The following is a 20,910-nucleotide window of genomic DNA, read 5'->3' on the forward strand; positions in this document are numbered from 1 at the left end:
TACACAGTGTGTATGTGTGAGCTGTTTCTGAGGTTGCACAGAGGTACTCTCATCTTAACTAAAGAACTAATTACACTGAGTTTCTTTATGATCTTTCTTCATTCTGTTCTGGTTCCAATATCAAAGAGTGCTTGTCTCATGTTGCTGTTAAATTGCTGTTTGGCAGCAACAACGTCACTATTTCTGGATTTCTATTTCAAATCTGGTTCTGGCAGGACTCTGAAGGTAAACCATTAATGTTAATTTCTCGCATTTAAGCAGCATCAGATTAGCAGTTTTCACTAATTTACCGTATTGTTGCAAACAGATTGCACATAATTGCCAAATTTATCCAATTCAATGTAGACTGATGGACTGACTGTTTGAGTTTCCATTTTAACACCAGTTGAAAATGGCTGCGAGAGGCTGCAGACTTCATCTCCGTCTTCTGTCATCTCTAACCACCGAAACATTAGCTTAAGTAATTTGATGGAGAACAGAAATGGAAAATATTTCAATTTAAAAAAAAAAATCACAGTTCTGAAAGAAACAAAATGATTTGTTTCAACATCTTGAAGTGTACACAAAACACTGTGTGGATGTACACTTTGAAGCCCTGCTCAGGAAATGTAAATACATGTAACTCTGTCTGTGAAGCTGGAGTTAAGAACTCTGTGCTTAAAGTTATATCCATCCATCCATCCATCCATTTTCTTCCGCTTATCCGGGGCCGGGTCGCGGGGGCAGCAGCCCAAGCAGAGAAGCCCAGACCTCCCTCTCCCCAGCCACCTCCTCCAGCTTATCTGGGGGAACACCAAGGCGTTCCCAGGCCAGCTAAGAGATATAATCTCTCCAGCGTGTCCTGGGTCTGCCCGGGGCCTCCTCCCGCTGGGACATGCCCGGAAAACCACCTCAACTTGCTCCTTTCGATGTAGAGGAGCAGCTGCTCTACTCTGAGCCCCTCCTGAATGGCCAAACTTCTCACCCTATCTCTAAGGGAGAGGCCAGCCAGGAAGCTCATTTCCGCCGCTTGTATTCGCAATCTTGTTCTTTCAGTCACTACCCACAGCTCGTGACCATAGGTGAGGGTAGGGGCGTAGATCGATCAGATCGAGAGCTTCACTTTTACACTCAGCTCTCTCTTCACCACAACAGACCGGTACAGGGTCCGCATCACTGCAGCCGCTGCACCAATCCGTCTGTCGATCTCCCGCTCCCTTCTCCCATCACTTGAAAGTGTAAAGAATATCTTTGGTTTGTTAACATAAAACTCATTGTTACAGCCAGGAGCAACACAAAGGTGATCCCCTTGGACTGAGTTTAGGTTTAGTCCCTCATTTTCCTTTGAGTTATCGGTTCTGTCACTAGTTAGCTAACATAAACTAATTTAAGTCTATTAGCCGCAAATCTCAAAGCTAAACTGGAGAGACAAATCAATCAATAACCTTTTTATTAGGGGTGCAACGATACTCGTATCGATATCGAACCGTTCGATACAGTGCTTTCGGTTCGGTATGCATATGTATCGAACGATACAACATTTTTAATTTATTTTATCAACTTTCCTTCTGACGATGCTGTCTGTGTTGAGCGCTCAGTGGATCTGCGCTCGACAGTGCAGCCTAGGCGGAGTAGTCGAACACAGATTCACTGAGCGCAGGGCAAGCTAGCTAGACAGAAGTTAAGCTCGTTGCAACATGGCAAATTGAACCTCCCCCACCCTCATTCAGATCTGGCGTTTGGAACTATTTTGGTTTTCATGTGACGTATGACCCTGAAGGTAAGCGTGTCATGGACTAAAGTAAAACAGTATGTTGGATGTGCCAGCAATGCTCAATTGGTGGGAACTAGTGTGTTAGCGCAGTTAGCTCGTTAATGTGTTGACGTCTTCCAGCCCCACTCATGAGGCGATCCGCGGTAGCTCGTTAACGGAGATTTGCAGTGTTGTGGCGTTAACGTCATTTCAGATTAACGCTGACAGCACTAGTGGGAACACAACCAATATGACTGCACATTTACTCCGACATCATCCTAGTGCAAAGACAAGTGGACGCAGACAAAAACAAGCACGCATGCTACAAACTTTACCCGAGTCATTTAGACAGCCGTTAGCACATGATTCTCCTTATGGGGACCTGATATGTTTAATATGCTGCTGAGAATATAGCCCAGAAGAAGCGTATAGTATAGCTTTTATTTTGGAAAGAGACATTTCTCCATAATAAACTCTCTTTTCCAAAGATGAGTGATTCCTCAATCAGATACAGGGCTCGCAAAATCGCTAGCCCGACGTCCTGGGGCTTTTTTCCAGTCGGGCTACCAAAATCTATCTCTGCCCTGCCCGTCGGCCTATCGTAGGAAGGAAAAATATATGTCAATGCTTTTGCATTCTTTCGGAAATGTAGCTGGGTAATTATGTCATTGGCATCGGCCACTGTCAATATGTGACATACTGAAATCGCGTTTGAATTTGCGCTTGTTTTTTGCTTTCACTTTGCAATCGCGTGAACTGTGTATAGAAAGCGACAGTACTGATTGGTGAGTGATGATAATTTGCGCACCAATTCCTCTGACATCGTCTTATCAATTGTTAGCTTACTATGCAAACATGACAAGTGAAATCTCCTGCAGCTTAAACATGTGAGAGGTTGATCGCGCAGAGAATCGCTGAGCGTTATGTTAGTGCGTGTGTAAAAGCAGCAGGATATATATTTTAGTTCTGCTGAGCCAAATAAGACAGGTCAGGGTGAAGAAGTGACAAAACGGAAAGGTTATGACAAATCAGACTATAAGGCAAAAAGAAAGTGCAGCTTTATGGTTTCATGGACAAAAGAATTTCTGTGGCTGCAATATGACGAGCTAAATAACCAGGGCTGCACATAAGTGGTCCGCAGGTGCGCATTCGCTGTCAAAATAAAAACCCGCACAAGATAAGAAGTTGCAACGCGTGTTTGCGTACATAAGATTTTAAGGAAGAGGACAGACATTTGTTTAGAACTCTTAAAGATGTCGAAGAAGCTCCTTTAAGCAATTACTGTGATGTTCCTCCACCTCCAAAGAAATGTCAGAAGGAGTCCGAACCACAAAAGAAGCACGTATTCTCGGAAAAGTGGTTGCAGGAGGTGAGCTGGCTTCAAACAAATGATGAACGCACAGAGAGGTGGTGCAGAATGTGCCGTGAAAATTTAATAAATGACAAATTAATAAAAAGGCATGAACATTTTTTTTGTATCGAAAAAATATCGAACCGTGACACCAAAGTATCGAACCGAACCGAACCGTGAATTTTGTTGTATCGTTGCACCCCTACTTTTTATTTAGCAAAAACCTCTTTTTTTTAATGCATGAACCAATATTAGGATCTGTTTTCGTAAGCCCTTCATCAACTCAGCTGGTCTTCTGTAGAGAACCCACCAACGCAGGAACCACAAAGAAAGGCAACTGGTAGGATCTGGAAGTGAGATCTTTCTTACTATGAAGCGACAGCTCTCCTTTGCTCCATTACTTCCTCTAATGTCTATTTAAGGCTCGCTCCAGAAAGGAGTCGGTCCCCATAGACTTTGATGTTAAAATGTTTCACGTTAGAGCAGAAATAAATGCATTTAGAGCCTGCTACAAAAAGACGGTTTGGGCCTCTGTGCATAATTATCCATTTTAACTACAGAAATTACACACAGGCTGATGCTCTGCAACACAAACTGTCTTATTTTTAGTGCTCCAAAGTCATTCTTTTTTAAACTGTGCAATTCAAATAACTTCACAATATCTGCTTTAAAACACTACATTAGCATTTATTTGTGCCAGGTTGGCAGGTAAAGTCACCCAGTGCGAGTTTGCAGCAGATAAAAACACATTACTGAGGAAAAACATTTTTGAAATATCAACTGAAGATTCACCCTGCGTGGAACTAAAACCTCCACCTTCCCCAGCTTCAGCCTTTAAACCGCATATTAGAAAACCACACATGGTTTTACGCCTAGACACTAAAACCAGTCTGTTACACCTGCACTCACCCGGGCAAACACCCAACTAAAACAAGTCTGAGGCAGCCAGCGAGCAGGATTAAAGAAACGTGACCTGGAGTATCAGGGCCACATGGAGAGCAAGGTGCCAAAGAAAACCTGCACAGCTTTGTAGGAAAAAGAAATGGGATTCCTTGGAGTCGTTCCCCGTGTGCCTTTTCGGGGAGTCTTTTCATTAGAAAGCGTTTAACTTACACAAAACGATTTCACTGCTGCCAGCTCACTGTGCTGTCAGACAGCCAAACGAGATTAAAAGGAATGTGCAGCACCGCGGTACTAACCTGCCAGGTGGTGTTCGGTGTTTACGGCTGTTTTTGGTTTCTTTGTCCTCTCTCGGCCGGTCTGGACGCTGGATTAGACCTAACAGGGTTCAGTGTTAATGAAATGTGGCAAATCTAAGTCGACCGCCACCCCCTCAATCCCCCAAGACGGAAGAGCGTTTCGGGAGGAAACCAGCAGCGGTTTGTTTCTGCTGCTCCTGCGTGTCGGGCCAATCAAATATTCATGTTAAACAAAACCACAAACCGCAGCTCCGGTTCAGGGAAAAATCATGTCCGTGTCCTCGGCTCCGAATGCAAATGAAGACATTCGGGTCATCGACTAAATGTCAGAAAATCAGATGTCAGACTTTGCTTCTTTCTGCACTTCACCTGTCATTTGTGGGCACGAGCATTCAAGCCCGAACTGCGTTTACTGTGTTTACTTATTTATAAAATGCAGAAATATCACATTTATCCAATTACTACTGCTGCTTCACTCTTTCCTAGAAGCCGTTGGCAGTTACAGAACAAATACCCCTGGCTGTGGATCACTGGGCTAAGATGCTGACCGTGTATTTGTGTGTCCCTGGAAACCATCTCTCCTCCTCCTCCTCACATTTCCTCTAATCTCTCTGCTGTCCGCTGCCTACAAAGAGACAAGAAATCCCCCGAGATAATAAAGGAAATCAAAATAGTTTCCAAGCACCATCCAAATATAAATTCCCGTGCCCCCAAAAATGCTCTTTTTTTTCTGATTGATGAAACTTTTCATTATTCATATCCAGTTACTTGGTAAACATAGCCTTCCTCTCCTGCAGAGGTATGTGGGCCGTCGCCATGAGTACCGTAGGTGCAGCTGTCCGCACGCTGTTGCTGTTTCTGATGGAATCGTAAAGAAAACGGGAATTTGTTTTGGAGCTTGTGGTGATCACGACGTGGTCAGGAAGGTCGAAGAGTAAATGCAGAAATAAAAAAAGATCAAAAGAATGTGGAAAAATGTTGTCACTTGTTTTGAGTGCTGTGCAAAAGTCTTGAGCTGTTCAAGGTGGAAGCAAGAGAGCTGTTAACCATATCCTCCAAAAGCACCGTATTTACTTATTTATTTGTTTATTTGGTAATTTGAGAAACAAGAAACTACCAGATTTTGGTAACGACACTCTTCCGTTTTTAGTCTGAACCTCCAATTATGATATTCAAATTAGCTGCTGTGCTGTCCCTTATTTTCCTGCTGTAGGTTTTAACAACTGGTATTCATGTAGGTCAGGATTTTACAACGACACTTAACAAGATGAATTCAAAGGAGATCACAAAGGATTAGCCCCTAATACACCACACTTCTTAGTTTTCTTGTGTTTTTCTCCAACGAACAATAAACGAAGTCTTCAGTCTAGAAGCTCAGAGCTGTGGATCTCCTGCCTGTTAATCTGTGGACACAGAAGCTGTAACGATGGCGTTTTAATGAGTGTTTTACGCTTTCGTGGTTTCTCCAATGTCTCACCACTGCAGATCCAGAAAATGAAGTTTGTGCTGTCTGACAGGTGAAACAATGCAGACCCAAAACTATCTGTGCAAAGGTTGAGCTGATGGAAAATCGACGTTTGAGTGCGAGAATCTCTGAGGTGCTGTGTGTCAGGAGGCGAGGTGCCGGCATGTAACAGTGCTGAAATTAGATTTTTCTGGCAGTTGAGCGGCAGCGACTCTTTGCAGGTGGTTAATAAAAGAAAAAACGCTTTCTCTCCATTAAAAATCAACTTAGCATTGATTTACAGTGGTGAGGGGCTGGATGATGGAGGGACGGATCACACAGAGAGAAGGAGGATAAACACCACAGCAGAGCAGAAGACCGCTAAAGGCTGTACACAAAGATATTACTTCATACAAGCATGGTCAGTCGGAATTCAGAGGCACATTAAAGCTATTTGGGGCAATTTTTCCATCATTTGACCATTAAAGTGACAACAAACTGAAAAAGATCAATCGCACGATCAATCCCTCAGTCACAAAGTGACAAAACCCACAAAAAGAAACCAAAACATGAAATCGATTTTCTTTGCAGCGTTGGATCTGTTTGTCCATCTCGTATCCATCTGTTTGATGACCCACATGTGCAAAGATTTTTCTTTTTTCTCTAACGGTTTTCAAAACCAGAAATAAGGAGCAGGGGTTACCAAAATCACTATCTGAGTTTTGAGCAACATTTTGCTATAAACCAAAGCATCAGACACAGTTAATCTTTAGGATGATTACGGCACTACGTTACATCTCGAAGACTGCCAAAGTTACCAAAACTCAGAAAATCATCTTTACACATAAACACACACCAAACGTGGATTAAACAGCAGTAAAATTAGTCCTGAACAAATGTTGATAAAAGCGCAGAGAGCAGCTGCTGTTACTGAGTCTGTTTGTTTCAGCAGACAGATGTTTGGTGTTATTGGATTAAATACAATTAAAAAAACCAAGCAGAGCGTCGTCAGATTTCCTTCAAAGTTTCCATAAGAGTTGAGAAAAAAGTCTTTCCAGCCATTATCTCACCCTGTCCGTCTCTAAATGTCTCAGATTTAAAACCGTCGCCGCTCCCTGCAGTGCAGTTTATTAACAGACCCGAGGATAACTTTTAATTCAGTTAAACGTTCATAATGTAATAAAAAATCTGCATGTGAGCTGACAGTTAATGAAATACGATATTAATGAAGCTTTTAAGTGCTTAAGGAACAGGCCGCTGTTCTTCAAAGGTGTCTGTGGACAGCCGACATCATCCTGCCACGATTTAAAACTTATCACAGCAGCTAAGAGCTGGCGGTTACGCTTCAGATGTACTAAGTTCAACCACGCACCACAAGTTTCAATGAAATGTACATAGCACTTTCTATTTCCTACAGAGAAATTGCAAAGAAAGTCAAGGTAACACTGAGTAGTTTTCTTCACTATCAAAAGGCACTCAGAAACCGGGGCAAACTGACAGGATGAGGTCTGGCAGACCCAAAGCCACAGCTGAATCACGGGACACGTTTCTGAGAGTTAACAGCTTGCATGATAGGCGGTTAACAGGATAACAGCTTCAAACACAGCTTAATAGTGGTCGTAGCAAGTCTCAGTTTCAACTATGAAGAGAAGACTTCTTGCTGCAGGTTTTACGGGACGAGTTGCAGCAAGAAAGCCATCGCTAAGATGTCAGAATATTACAAAGAGGCTTGGCCGGGTCATGAAACGCTGCCATTGGACGACTGAAGACTGGAAGGCGGGATCAAAATTTGAAATGTTCAGTTTGTAACGCAGGATCTTTGTGCGCCGTTGAGTAGGTGAAAGGATGGTTTCACAGTGTGTGGCATTAACTGGCAAACATGGAGGAGGAAGTGTGATGGTCTGGGGCTGTTTTGCTGGATCCAGGGTGGGTGACTTGTACAGAGTGAGAGGTGCCATGAACCAAAACGGCTCCCACAGCATTCTGCAGCACTATGCAATAGTCTCTGGTATACACGTAGTTGGTCAGGGATTCATCCTACAGCAAGATAATGACCCAAGTCCAAGCTATGCCAGAGTTACCTCAGGAAAAAAGAACAAGATGGTAAGCTTGAAAACACAAAGTGGCCACAGTCTCCAGGCTTTAACCCCATCGAGCTGGTTTGGGATGAACTGGACAGAAGAGTGAAAGCAAAGTAGCTGTTACACTACAAAGCGACAGAAGAAGAAAAAGAGGCTCCACCCTTCTTCTCTCACCACAGATGTCTCTATACGCTCACTTTCCTGCAGTCACGTGTACGGCTGGTAGTTATATCATGGCTTCAGTCTGTGTCAGCTTTCAGAGTTTATATTCTTGATCCATTTCAGGTGTTTTAGTGCAAATCAAAGTGACAACAGGTGCTCTGGAGAGGCACAGCAACACAAACCCCCAAATAGGGAATGGTTCTGCAGGAGATGGACACGGACTGCCGCTCTCTCCTTATCGCTTCTTGCTAGTTCTGCTTTTTGTTAGTGTCCTTGTTGCTGTTTGTGGCAATGAGACTGTCTGAGCATGCTCCTGATTTCCTCCTCCCAGATTGGATCAGGAGCTCAGTGGGCTCCTGGGACAGTCTGAATCAGATAGACAGATAGGGATTTTTTTGGTTGTCTGTCCTATTGTGGCCTTTTTGTTTGTTTCTTAGGTGGTATTTAGGGCTATATTTGAGTGGCACAGTTGCCTAACAGCAAAAAGGTTCTGGATTTGAATCTGCTGACCCGCTGAGGCCTTTGAGGGAGGAGTTTGCATGCATACCAATCTAACCGAGTAACTCATTGGTAATTAAAGAGCTTCATGCGTTATAAAAAAATCCAAATGAAGCATGAAAATCTGTGTATGAGTATTACTCTGTGTCCCCTCCAGCCTCCACATATGGACTTTTTCACTTTAAAAGATGAAAAACACACACTCCACAGACGCCTCACCTTACCCTTCTCCCTGTGACAGCTGTGACAGGCTATAAGTGGTTAAACAATGGATGTTTACTAATCAGATTTCATATTTATTCTATTTTAGTGACACAGTTTACGATTGAGGTGATTGCTAACACTGTTGTTTATGTTTAATTCCTGTCTCATATTTTATTGGGTATAATTTGGCTTCAGTCCTCTGTTTTGCATGCTTAAGGTTACCCTGCGTTAACCCCAAGCTGAGGTTGTTAAAAAGTACCTGAATAACTTTCTACTTTTAACAGAGAAAGTTAAAGAAGGCTGCAGAGAACAGCTTAAACTTGAGGCATCACGACCCTTTACAAAAAGAACGATTCCACTTAAAAAAAGAAAGCAGAAAATCACATTATACACCGGCAGGCTCCAGCTCCCTCTGATAAAAATTATACATCTGTAATGAAAATTATGACTCTCGGTTTGAATCCAGCGGCTCAAAGAATGGCAGCTCAGTCTGAGTGAGGATAAGACAGTCACACATTATCACTCTGAAATGATTGTTCCCACATTCCTGCAGCCGGGACTTTGAAATGACTGAACGCTGACTTTCCCGCTGTACCTGTTTGCAAACCCGGGTCCTGAAATTTAAATTCTGCCTCACCATCACTCCAAAACTGAAACACGTGCTGCCCGTGGTCTGTGTTCCTGTTCTGTTGTTCAGCTGAATGTCGTAAAAAATCGTATTTTTAACAGTCAAATCAGTCGTGAAGATCAGCTTTTACAAAACTGCAGCTGGTTTTAGCTTTAACTTTAACTTTAACGGCCCTTTAATGACTTCTCAGCTGAACTGCGGTGACCCTTTTATGTTCAGTTTGTCCAAATCCACTCAGAAATCACAATTCACCTACTACACATCACGCAGTGGTCACTGCACTGGCTATCAATGAAATTTTCCCTCCATGAATCGACTCCACAGCCTCTCAAATAATCTGCCAACCTGCACAAAGTTCAGTAATCGACCGTTTGAAATCCTATTTAATACTCGTCCTGTTTTCATTCGCTGAGTCTGAGATGTCTTGTCCACCGTTTCTTTCTGTTTTTTCAGTTTGTTGTTTTTATTTGCAGTCGTTTTGTATTAAAACCTATTATTAGCTTTAACCTAAGGTTTTATTTGATTTCATTCATTTATTTGTTTCCTTCAGTTTTGCTTAACTCCTTTTTTCTTTAAACAACCCCAGCCCTAAAATGTTTGGGACACTGTTTGTGTGTTCTGTTACTTCCTGTCTTATTTTGAAAGTCCCTCATCTCATGTGCTTTTTGAGTTAACTCTTTGTCTCTAGAGTTTTGCATTTCAGGTCCTAAATCTCCTTGATTCACAGTGTAATAAGTAATATGGAGGGATAGACTGAGACTGTCATTATATGCTGATGATGTGATTGTGTTTACTGTAAAATTATAGAAATAATAAATTGTGATTTCTGCTCTGTGTTCTTTGTAACACTTTATAGACCAAACTGTGGACCTGCTGATACACAGTCCGCATACATCGTCATTTACCTGCACACGGCTCCGTATCCGGGAACTATGTGGCACTCTCCTCCTTGGCAGTAGTTCGGCTGGAGGACACACAGGCTCTGGCAGGGCAGGCCGTCCACTGACACGAAGCCCAACTGGCACTGACACTCCGCCTCCTTCGTCCAGGCGTTCACCATGCAGCGAGAAAACTCACCGCAGGCCTGGAACTTGCAGGGATCGGCCTGATCAGCTGCAAGGAGAGGAAGGCAGAAAAATGTGGACACATTAGTATTCAGGAGGAGTTTCCCGCGCCTTCCTCTAACCACCCTACTCTCTCCGGGAGGTGCTGAGGAGTGTTTGATTTTAATGAGATCCTCTCCTCCTGCTCTGCACTGAAATGTAAGGTTTAGCCCGAGCCGTGGACGGCCTCCGAGACTAAACGTCAGATTCACTCCGGGGAAATTAGCATGTGTGCAGGGTGTCACGGATGAGAAGTACGTCATGTTGTGAAGCCACAGCACGTGGTCAGTATCTGTAATCCAAACATACATCAGCAAGTATGTGTGTTTGAATCAGGGCTTCTGCTGGGGGTCTACAGCCTTCATGTCCTGGAGAGTTTCTGTTTATTTATACTGTATATATCAGTGTATGCCAGCTAGAACAGAAACAGCTGCTTTTACATCATGACTTGGAATAAATAGCCATATTTAATCTGTGTATGTAAAATGTCCCTCTTACTACTTTTCTTAGACTGTGTAACTTGCAGATTTGAGGAATCTATCAAACATATCGCTGCACAGTTTTTGGGAGATTGATTGTAACCTTCAAATCAACTACAAGAGAATTTAAGGTTTTATAAACCTGCATTTACCTGTGTTTTTACAGTGTATGTAGTGCTTTATAGCCTCTTTTAGTTCAAAATCTAGTCTTGCCAGCCACTTTATTAGGTATCCCTTGCTGGGGAACACTCCTCAGAGATGTTGGTCCATACTGATGTGATAAAAATCACACAGCTTCTGCAGCTTTGTTCACAGCAAACGAGTGTTTCAGCGAAAACCTGATTCCCAATCAGGATTTTGCTGAAACACACACACGCTCGCCTCGAGACAGAAGATGTTGCAGCAGCACTTCTCCTCTCTGCAGCTCACTTCTCATCTTCATCACCATTATTCGGGCCCTATAATGTTCTCTACGATCCCACCGTGTGCCGTTGGATTTGACATATAGACCTAATTACCAAGTCTGTTTGAATGTTTGTGATCTCTGCTCCCTGCCTCAGACTCATCTGTGGAGAATATTACATCACAAAGCTTTTAGAGTGTGAACTGCATACAGAGGAGCGCTGCTGATACAACAAATGTGAATTATTCTAAGATGCCTGTTCATATCTCATACATAAAAAGAAATCCTGACATCATAAAACACCACCGCACTGCAGCTAACAAAAGAAACGGCATGTTGGCTTTTTAATCTTTCATGTTAAGGAATAAAAACACCATCGCATGCAAAAAGGACTCTTAGATATTCAGTTGAACAACAGTAGAATCCACACTGAGCCAGAGCTTGCTTTAATCACTGCTAACATCGGCCAAAACAAACTGTCTTCCTGTGTTATATTACTCTATTATATAAACTGCTACGGACTCGTTGAGGCATGCACTCCACTCTACTCCTGAAGGTGCGCCGTGGGATCTACACCCAGATGTAAGCAACAGAAAAGTCCTCTAAGCTACGAGGTGGGGGCTCCATGGATGGGACTTGTTTGTCCAGAATATCCCACAGATGCTCGATTGGACTGAGATCTGAGAAATCTGGAAGCCAAGTCAACACCTCAAACTGTTCCTGAACTATTTCTGGTTTGTGGCACAGCCATCAGGGAGTACTTTTTCCATGAAAAGGTGTACATGGTCTGCAACACCGCTAAGGTAGATGTTACATGTCAAAGTGACGTCCATGTGTACGGCAGGACCCAAGGTTTCCCAGCAGAACACGGTGGATGGGGCCAGTGTGGGAACCCTCGCTGTCTGCAGTGCCAGATGTTCTGTGTATTCTGACATCTTTCTATCAGAACCAGCTTAAATGTTTTTTGCAATTTGAGCTAAAGTAGCCACACGGGCCGGGCTTCGTTCCCCACATGCATCAGTGAGCCTCAGCCGCCCATGACAACTGTTTGTTCGTTGGACCACTTGGATAGATACTGACCCCTGCATACCGGGAACACCCAACGAGAGCTGCAGGTGTAGAGACGCTCTGAACAGCTTGGCCCTTGTCAAACTGTGATGGCAATCTTTACACTCGCTCATTTTACCTGCTTCTAACAAATCAACTTTGAGAACAAAATGTTGACTTGCTCCCGCCCGCTAACAGGTGAAGAAATAATCACTGTTATTCACCTCACCTGTCACTGCTCACAACAAGTTCACATTCAGACTCTGATCAGAAAGCACTTCGGTTTGGGGCAGAAAAAGCTCAGCATACCTCCAAACCCAGTAGCGTTTCGTGTACCTGGTTCGATGTCCAGAGAGTGGGTGTCAATCTGGATGTGCAGCTTCTTGGCGGCAGAGGTGCAAAACTCCTCCAGGATGCAGTGGACCGCCTCGGTGATGTTGTATGGCACTGACTTGGCGAACTTCATCTTGCTGTTGACGACCACGCTGCCCTTCCTGAAGTTGAGGATCTCCAGTTTTTTGAAACCCGTCAGGTTGGCCTGCAGGAACGGCAGCAGCTGCAGAAGAAGAAGCAGAGAGTGACGCGGCCTGAGAGGCCATAGGGGAGTCTGACTGTTTGATATAATTTGATATTAACAACCAAGTGCTGAGTTTTAATAATTGAAATGACTCATCTGTTGTACATGAGAAGCTGCACACACACACGCACACACACACACACACACACACAAAGGGAAAATTACACATTTTCTCTGAGCTCTTTGGAGAATCTGCACAAAACAAAACTGAAGGAAAAACAGAAGAAAATTGATGTAAATGTAGTTTGGGCCGATTAAACTGTCTCATCATGAATTCTGTCTAAACTGAGTGAATTCATAAATAACTTGATGCCTCTCTGCTCACATAACTCACATCTTTTATGCCCATGAAGCCAGAGCCTTGGCTGAATTGATGCACCCAGTCTAATTTTATCCAGAGTATTGTGTGAATGTCTGGAATTTCTTTCTACAAATCAATACATTCATCTACGTTTCCTCCTCCTGCTCGAGCAATTCTTGCAATGCCTGAACTCACACTGAAGATTTATATTGTAATTCAGAAGCTGCAAAGACTACAGAACGCCTTTTAAATCACACAAACATCTCTCTGAGGAAGAAACCATCCCACTGTTTGAGTCAATCTGCTGTCAGCAGACACAGCGGATTGACTCATAATTTTAAACTTTAATGTGATATGGATGAACTGTGTCTTTAAACCAGAAAGTAATCAGAGGATTTATCCAGGTTTTTTCTAGTTAAATCCCAGTTTTTATGCCCCAAATTGATTGGCTTATTCTTCTTAATAGGATTACAGCCCTGTTCTTTTCTCCTTTCAGTTTAAGTCAGTACTTCTTCTTCAATCCCATTTATCTTCAATTCACTTTAAAGTCGATCCTTTGGTGCAATTAATTATAGAAATTACATGTAAATTTTTACATGTAACATGGTTTATTCAATAACTTTGCATTAGTATGAACATCTGTACTGGAAGCCGTTTCCTCTCATGCATTTATTTGTAAATGATTCGCACAAAAAGCATCCACCTCATAAAAAGAGAAGAATGGCTTTCACCGCATTTAGCCTGACGAGCTGCTTTCCATCTGTTATCAACCAGACAGCAATCGCTTCTATTATTTATAGTACAGCTAACAGCGGCGGTGTTGAAGGGAGGCATATACTTGGAGCTGACTATCTTATTTGTTCACATCTTACCGTTTCTGAGAACCTTTAGAAATGCAGTGACCTACACCTGTTTGGTGTTGATCGCGTTGCCTCAAAGAAAGGAACAGCCTGTTCTGTCTTCCTCCCCACACAGCAGATAGCCAAAGATTCTTCCTGTTAAAAGGGAGTTTTTCCTTCCCACGGTCATCAGTGATTTGAATTGATTATCTATGCAATGAGTTTACAAAGTTTACTTTAGTCTCTATCAGTGATTCTAAATATTTTTCCTCATTCATCAATTTGAACTATTTTACGAATTTTTAAAATGTATTTTTATCACATTTTTATTATTATATCATAAATTTCAGTTTAAAACAAATATTTTTGAACCTTAAATTAAACCCATGAGAGAGAGACAGTGATATATCACTGATAGAAAAAAAACCACAAGGTTTTACTCTTTAAAGTCGGGTTAAATCCCCACAAGTCCAGTTTATCGAACATGCTTGTTTCTTCCTTCATTACACAAATATTTATGGTCCTTTTTGCATGTGTGTGTAAAATGTGTCCGGAAATAATAAGTACATTTATAAGTGCCGCTGGCAGCGAGTGCCACTGATGAGATATTGCTTTTTACAGAGGAGATGCAGTAAAGCAGCACACTTCGTTTCAGTCATCACTCCTCTTCATGTATTCCTCCTGTCATTGAGTTTTTTTGAGAGCATCCTCACCTTAAATGAGACACTGTGTCGACAAATTAGTATCTCTGAAAATGAAGTTCAACTCACTCACACACACACACGATCTGCTGAGTCAAACTAAAAGAGAACAAATAGAAACACTCAACAGTTTTGTTTCTCTAATTTGCATTGACCGGACATAATTACCTCTATTGATGCAGTTTAAACTGTTCAGCAGACGAAGAGTAAAATCTATTCAGAAAACGTGGGTCCCCAAAAGGATTTAAAGTGCTTTCTTTACCAGGCAGTAACTGTAGGCCTGAGTCTGTATTTCTATTCATGTGATAATTACTGCGTCTTGCAGGGCTTGAATTAATTTTTCACCGCCAGCAGCAGAGCGAGGACACAGAGGAAACGACTTAAAGGCTGCTGGTTCAATTCCTCAAGTTAAACACAAATAAAAAGCTTTTCTGTGTTTTTCGACTCATATATTACCCAAATCTCTCAATTTTCCTGCCTGCCCCTCTTTTAATTAGCCGATATTGCTGATAACGCAAACTCAGCATTTCTGCAAACTCAGTGGTTTCCTTCCAAGTTTCCCAATTAAACAAAAAAGAACAGTAACTCCAGTCTATTCACCTTTGCTACTCTTTCAAACATTGTAAACCACTGACACTCATTAAAAGCCTCAGCTCGCAGGCTGCTCTTCCTGTAAGGCTTTTAATGTGAAAAATCGGCAGGAAGTGCTTACTCATCGCTGAAAGGTATGTCTATGACTGCTAAATATTTGAATAGTCACTCACCCTTATGTGAAATATTTGCACCTTTAGTTACACTGGGCAGTTTTTAGCTCTGGATTCTAATTGGCTGCTGCACAAACATCACTTGCTGCAGCTCCATATTAGTATGTAAATGCCTCCAGGCTTGAACGCGATACTTTGAAATGTCGGTACGTAACGGTCACCAAAATGATCACTTGCAGCAGGAATTAGTTTAGGGTAGAGTGTTAATCACTGATGGATCCAAATGAGAAAAATAAGAAAGGTAAAGAAAGATGTGAGCGCCCTGCAGAGAGTTAAGGTTGATAAAACTGTCTGAATGCTAAGAAATCCAGATAGAGCTCCCACTTCTTCAGACATTATTTGATCTGAAATCTCAGCTGAAGGACACTGACGGCAGGCGATAATCTGCAAATAAAACTGCAGTAAGTAGGAGGCACGTTTCATCTTTAGATTAGTATTTCAGGCAGAGGACTCGCACCTGCATCATCCATTTACCATTATATTCCCCCGGCGTGTTCTTCCTGCCTCATTAATCCAGCAGAGTCATTGTTCAGAGAGAAATAAGGGCTGTATTGTACCTGCCTGAGCTTGAAATTATTCTCTCGCTTCATCCAAAACATCAAAACATATCCATTCACCACACAACAACCTGCAGCTCCGACGCTGAGGGCTCCAGGAGAACTCGGAATGAAAACAGCTTGTGTTATTAATTGTGTCTGGCTTTCTGTTTTACCCATCAAGTCATAGAAGTATGAGGTATCGCACTCACCAGGCACTGTGGCACTGATACGCTCTAAATATCCCTATTAATATGAATATTTTAATCAAAGAAGGAAAAATAGCTCACTGGCATCAAAGCGGGATGAAACCAGCTCCAATTAGGTCTCAGTTTGGGGAATATGTTCTCCTCTCCTCTTATAATAATGTATGAAATGACATGAAAGGAGTCTCTGGTGCTGATGGAGCCACACATGATTATGATCCGAGTCTGTAGCTCCCCTCAGCTCTCAGGCTACAGCTTCATGCTGTGATGCTCTGTTGTTTATGGCTGCACCCAAATATTAAAGAGTTTGAATTTTTCTGCATTCACCAGGTGCTCAGTTTTCGATTTTAGAATTGGATAATTGCCTCTTCTTTTTTAATGTGGTGATATAAACCAAATATATCGGCTCTGCCAATAAGAAGAAAATATCTATGGACCCACGTTTAACGAGGAAAAAACCCCAGAGTAAACGGATATGTCAGGTACAGCAGCTAAATCTAAATCTATCACACTCCAGAACATTAATGTCACATAAAACCTTGAACGTTATAGTCTGTGTCATTTAACACTCTAAAATCACACATTAAATACACCTGCAGACATGACATGCAAATGAATGCATTAGTGCCAAAACCTGCAGTACCTCTAGTTTCCACATGAGGCTCCAAAAGTGAGTCAGTCTCCATAGACTGATGGATAATATGTTAAAATATGTTAATATGTTAAAATGTCCAACTTTACAGCTGAGATAAAAACCTTCAGAGTCTCAATGATGCATTGAGTTTTTCCTTTCCAGTCACCTTTCTCACTCACTATGTGTTAATAGACCTCACTGCATTGAATCATATCTGTTATTAATCTCTGTCTTCGACAGCATGTCTTTATCCTGTCTTCCTTCTCTCACCCCAACCGGTCGCAGCAGATGGCCGCCCCTCCTTGAGCCTGGTTCTGCCGGAGGTTTCTTCCTGTTAAAAGGGAGTTTTTCCTTCCCACTGTCGCCAAAGTGCTTGCTCATAGGGGGTCATATGATTGTTGGGCTTTTCTCTGTATCTACTGTACAATATAAAGCGCCTTGAGGCGACTTTTGTTGTGATTTGGCGCTATATAAATAAAATTGAATTGAATTGAATTAATACAAAAAACTGTTTTGGCCTCTATAGATGGTTTCCTCCTTCAGAACAACAATAGTGGAGAAAACCTTTTATTCAACTCTCCTGTTTGAGTTACATCGAGGTTTAAAGCTATGCATTAATATTGCCATGGCCACTTTCACAGACAGGCTGGTGCAGACAGGGCTGCATCATCATAGCTAGTTCATCCAAGTTTACACAGCACATTGAACATGTTTTATCAGTCATTAAGAAAAGCAAAGGCCCAAGGTTAGCAGTACCCTCAGGTTTACCCACAGTTTTATTAATTTTCCATCCATTTGTATTTTTCAGCTGGTTATCGACGCCCCACCTGCAGCGGCTCATGTCCCACAGTTTGAGAAATGCTGCAGTACGTAAAGCTTTAAATATATTTTTACTTAAACAGCTGTAATCCACTAACTGGTGATTGCTGATATATTCCCAGAGGTGTGACAGTTTTGAAAACAACATGTAATGACCCTTTAAACCAGACAAACCAGCAGAATAAAGAACCCTAAAGAAGGATGCAGGTTGCATTCCAACTCACCACATCTAAGAAGGTGTTCTCCAGGGACCTGTACTCAGGCGAAGTCTTGTTGAAGAGGTCCTCAGAGAAGTCCATGTTGGTGACGCGCAGGCTGAAGAACACCACCAGCTCCCGGCCGTGGCTGGCCGTGGTCATGGTGGGAGTGGTGAGGTATCTCAGTGGAGGTGCGGCCGTGGTGACAATGGTCCTGTGTTCCTCCTGCACAGACAGGAAGCCACTCCCCTCTTCTCCCTTTTCGAGGAGCTCATTTGGGTCTGTGGCCACCACACTGGTTTGATCCAGCTCCACAGCCAGGTCCTGCACAGCTTCTTCCACCATGTCTTCGGTAGCATCCGGCGGGGTGGTGGGGCTTCCGTCTTCTTTTTTTGTGTAGCCTCCCAAGTCTTCATCAATAATGACGACAGCTGGCTCGCTTTGCTCTGACTCCACCTCCGGCTCAGCGCTATCACCCTCAGGAGACTCAGTAACAATGGGGACTTCAGATTCCTCTGCTACCTCAAAGAGTCCAGAGTCAATTGTTGGGACGGGTAAAAACACTTCAGAAACATCGACAGAAGCTGCCGGAGGTGTAGGCAGTGAGTCTGAAGCTGGTGGTGCTGTCACACTGATGTCTGTTTCTGGGGATAAATTACTTTTTTGTGTCTCCTCTGGCAACTCTTCAGTGGCTTCTGTGCCCTCTGATGTGCCTGTCGTGTCTGCAGCTGTCACTTCTTTGAAATTTCAGGCAAAAAGGATTAATTAAGTCATGAGTGCTCACAAAGGATTTCAACAAATTACCAAAATGTGCCTGTATACATACATAATAAATTCATACAGCTAATGCAGAATCCTCACTTCTGCACTAAGATAAAATCTTACAGAAAAGATCCATCTGATGGCCTCTTTAATAATCAAAAAATAACCCACAACTTTTCATGCAGCACAGACACATTGCACAGTCTGCACTGAAATGTAGGGAGATCACATTTTGGTTTGCACACGGCTCTAAAATTATATAATCAATCCATCAGAAAACATGTAATCATCTCACTTCCATCTCATTTATAATTACTGTAATTCTCCCATATATTATACTCTTTATAGGTTTTACAAAAGGAACACTAAAGTAATGTAACAAGTAGTGTAGTGTAGTGAAGCGAACTGCTTTCTCCGGCGAGTAATTAAGTAAAGTACTGCATTACTTTTAAGGAAAGTAAAAAATTTATGTCTAATAAAGTACTTTTTTGAATAACAACCCCAACACTGCTCTTCACACCTGCTCACCTGTGATGTGAGAGATCGCCTCCGAGTGTGAATCGCCTTTTGTCGTTTCTGTCATTGTGGTGGAATCGGCTTCATGCTCCACCTGAGCGTCTACACTCTCTACATCCTCCTCGTTGTAAAAATTATCAATGATGGGATAGTCACGGTCAGGTTCGCCTACATCTTCACTGGAAGGCTGGACTGGTATGATGGGTAAATTATGCTCCTCTGCTGGGTGATGATAGTCAGTTCTGACAGGATACAGGAGGTTTTTATCTTCAATGACCTGAACACCATCCTCTCCAAAAGGAAGGTTGTCCACACCATCCAAGGGGTGCAGGATTTTAATTGATTCGGCAGGTGGCTCAGTAGCATCTTTTTTAGGTTCTGGTTCTAACATCTCTACTACCCCCTCACCTGGATCCGATTCTAGGCCATGAAGATGCTCCCCTTCTGATTGTTGGACTTCCTCTATTACCTCTTCTTTAGATTCTGGCTCTGAGACTTCTGGTAGCTTTTCCTCTGGTGTTAAACTGTCAGCTTTGCCTTTGACCGGTTGAGAAGCTTCTTTTGGTTTTGGGCTTTCAGCAACCTTCACTTGTTCCACGACTTCTTCAGATTGTGGTAGTGGGACCTCAGTTACATCCAGTACTTCTGATTCTTTCCCAGGTAATGGTTCGTATGGTACCTTTTTCATCTCTACCACCGACTCAGTCGGTTCTGGTACTTCTTCTTGCTCCTTTTCTGATTCTGCAGTCCCAACTTCCACAGGTGCCATTTCTGTTACTTTGGGCACTTGGGTTTCCCTTGTCAGTGCAGTTTCTGGTTCTGCAGTTTCTTCTGCTGGAGGTTTAACTTTTTCTACCTGCAAAACCTCTTCCTCCTTTCTTTCGACATCTTTATCATCTCGTGCTGGACCCTCAGAAACCTCTTCTTCTGCTGGCTTTTCCTCAATTACTTTTGCTTCAGGTTCAGAGGCCTCTGGCACTAGTTTTTCTGATCCTGTGGCATCAACCACCCCTCCTTTTGGTTCTGAAACATCTTCTACACCTGTGAGTTGTGACTCTTCCTGTGGTTCTTTAACATCCTCCACATTTGGCTTAGGCTGCAAAGTTGGAATTACATTTTCATCCATTTTTTTAATCTCTTTTGTAATTTTTGCTTTTTCCTCTTCTGGTTGTAAAACACTGGTTTGTTCATGCAGTGCTTCTTCTGTCAGATCTTTGACGGTGCTTTCTTCTGCTTCTGCCTTGGGCTCTGAAACTTCAAGGTCCTTCTCTTCAATACCTAGAGTAGTAATTACTTCTGTAATTACTTCTTCTGGCTCTGAAACAGCAACTTCTTGAGATTCTACTATAAACTTTTCCCCTGGCTCTGAGTCTACAGGTACTTTTTGACCTGGCTCTGAGCCTTCAGGCACTTTTCTGTCTGGTTTTCCATTTTCAGCTACTTTGTGACCTGGCTCTGAGGTTTCAGCTACCTCTTTGACTGGCTCTGAAACTTCAGGCACTTCATTATCTACTTCAGAAACTTCAGGTACTTCTTGACCTGGCTCTGAAGGCGCAGGTACTTCTTGACCTGGCTCTGAAGGCGCAGGTAGTTCTTGACCTGGCTCTGAAGGCGCAGGAACTTCTTGACCTGTCTCTGAAGGGGCAGGTACTTCTTGACCTGGCTCTGAAGGCACAGGTACTTCTTGACCTTGCTCTGAAGGCGCAGGTACTTCTTGACCTGTCTCT

At 42.7% G+C, this 20,910-nt stretch overlaps 1 protein-coding gene across 1 annotated transcript in view; it reads right to left on the reverse strand.

The window, feature by feature from the left end:
• LOC102785603 (interphotoreceptor matrix proteoglycan 1a) overlaps positions 1–20,910 on the reverse strand; it is a 60,329-nt gene that overhangs the window by 3,393 nt on the left and 36,026 nt on the right. The window contains exons 13-16 of the mRNA XM_087852108.1: positions 19,196–20,902; positions 17,933–18,642; positions 12,668–12,887; positions 10,205–10,412 (exon numbers count right to left, since the gene is read on the reverse strand). Coding sequence (XP_087708234.1) covers positions 10,205–10,412; positions 12,668–12,887; positions 17,933–18,642; positions 19,196–20,902 — 2,845 coding nt within the window. The remainder of the gene's footprint in view (positions 1–10,204; positions 10,413–12,667; positions 12,888–17,932; positions 18,643–19,195; positions 20,903–20,910) is intronic.

The sequence above is a fragment of the Neolamprologus brichardi genome, chromosome 15 (assembly GCF_056152115.1).
Source record: "Neolamprologus brichardi isolate AB-2024 chromosome 15, ASM5615211v1, whole genome shotgun sequence".
Taxonomy (NCBI): domain Eukaryota; kingdom Metazoa; phylum Chordata; class Actinopteri; order Cichliformes; family Cichlidae; genus Neolamprologus; species Neolamprologus brichardi.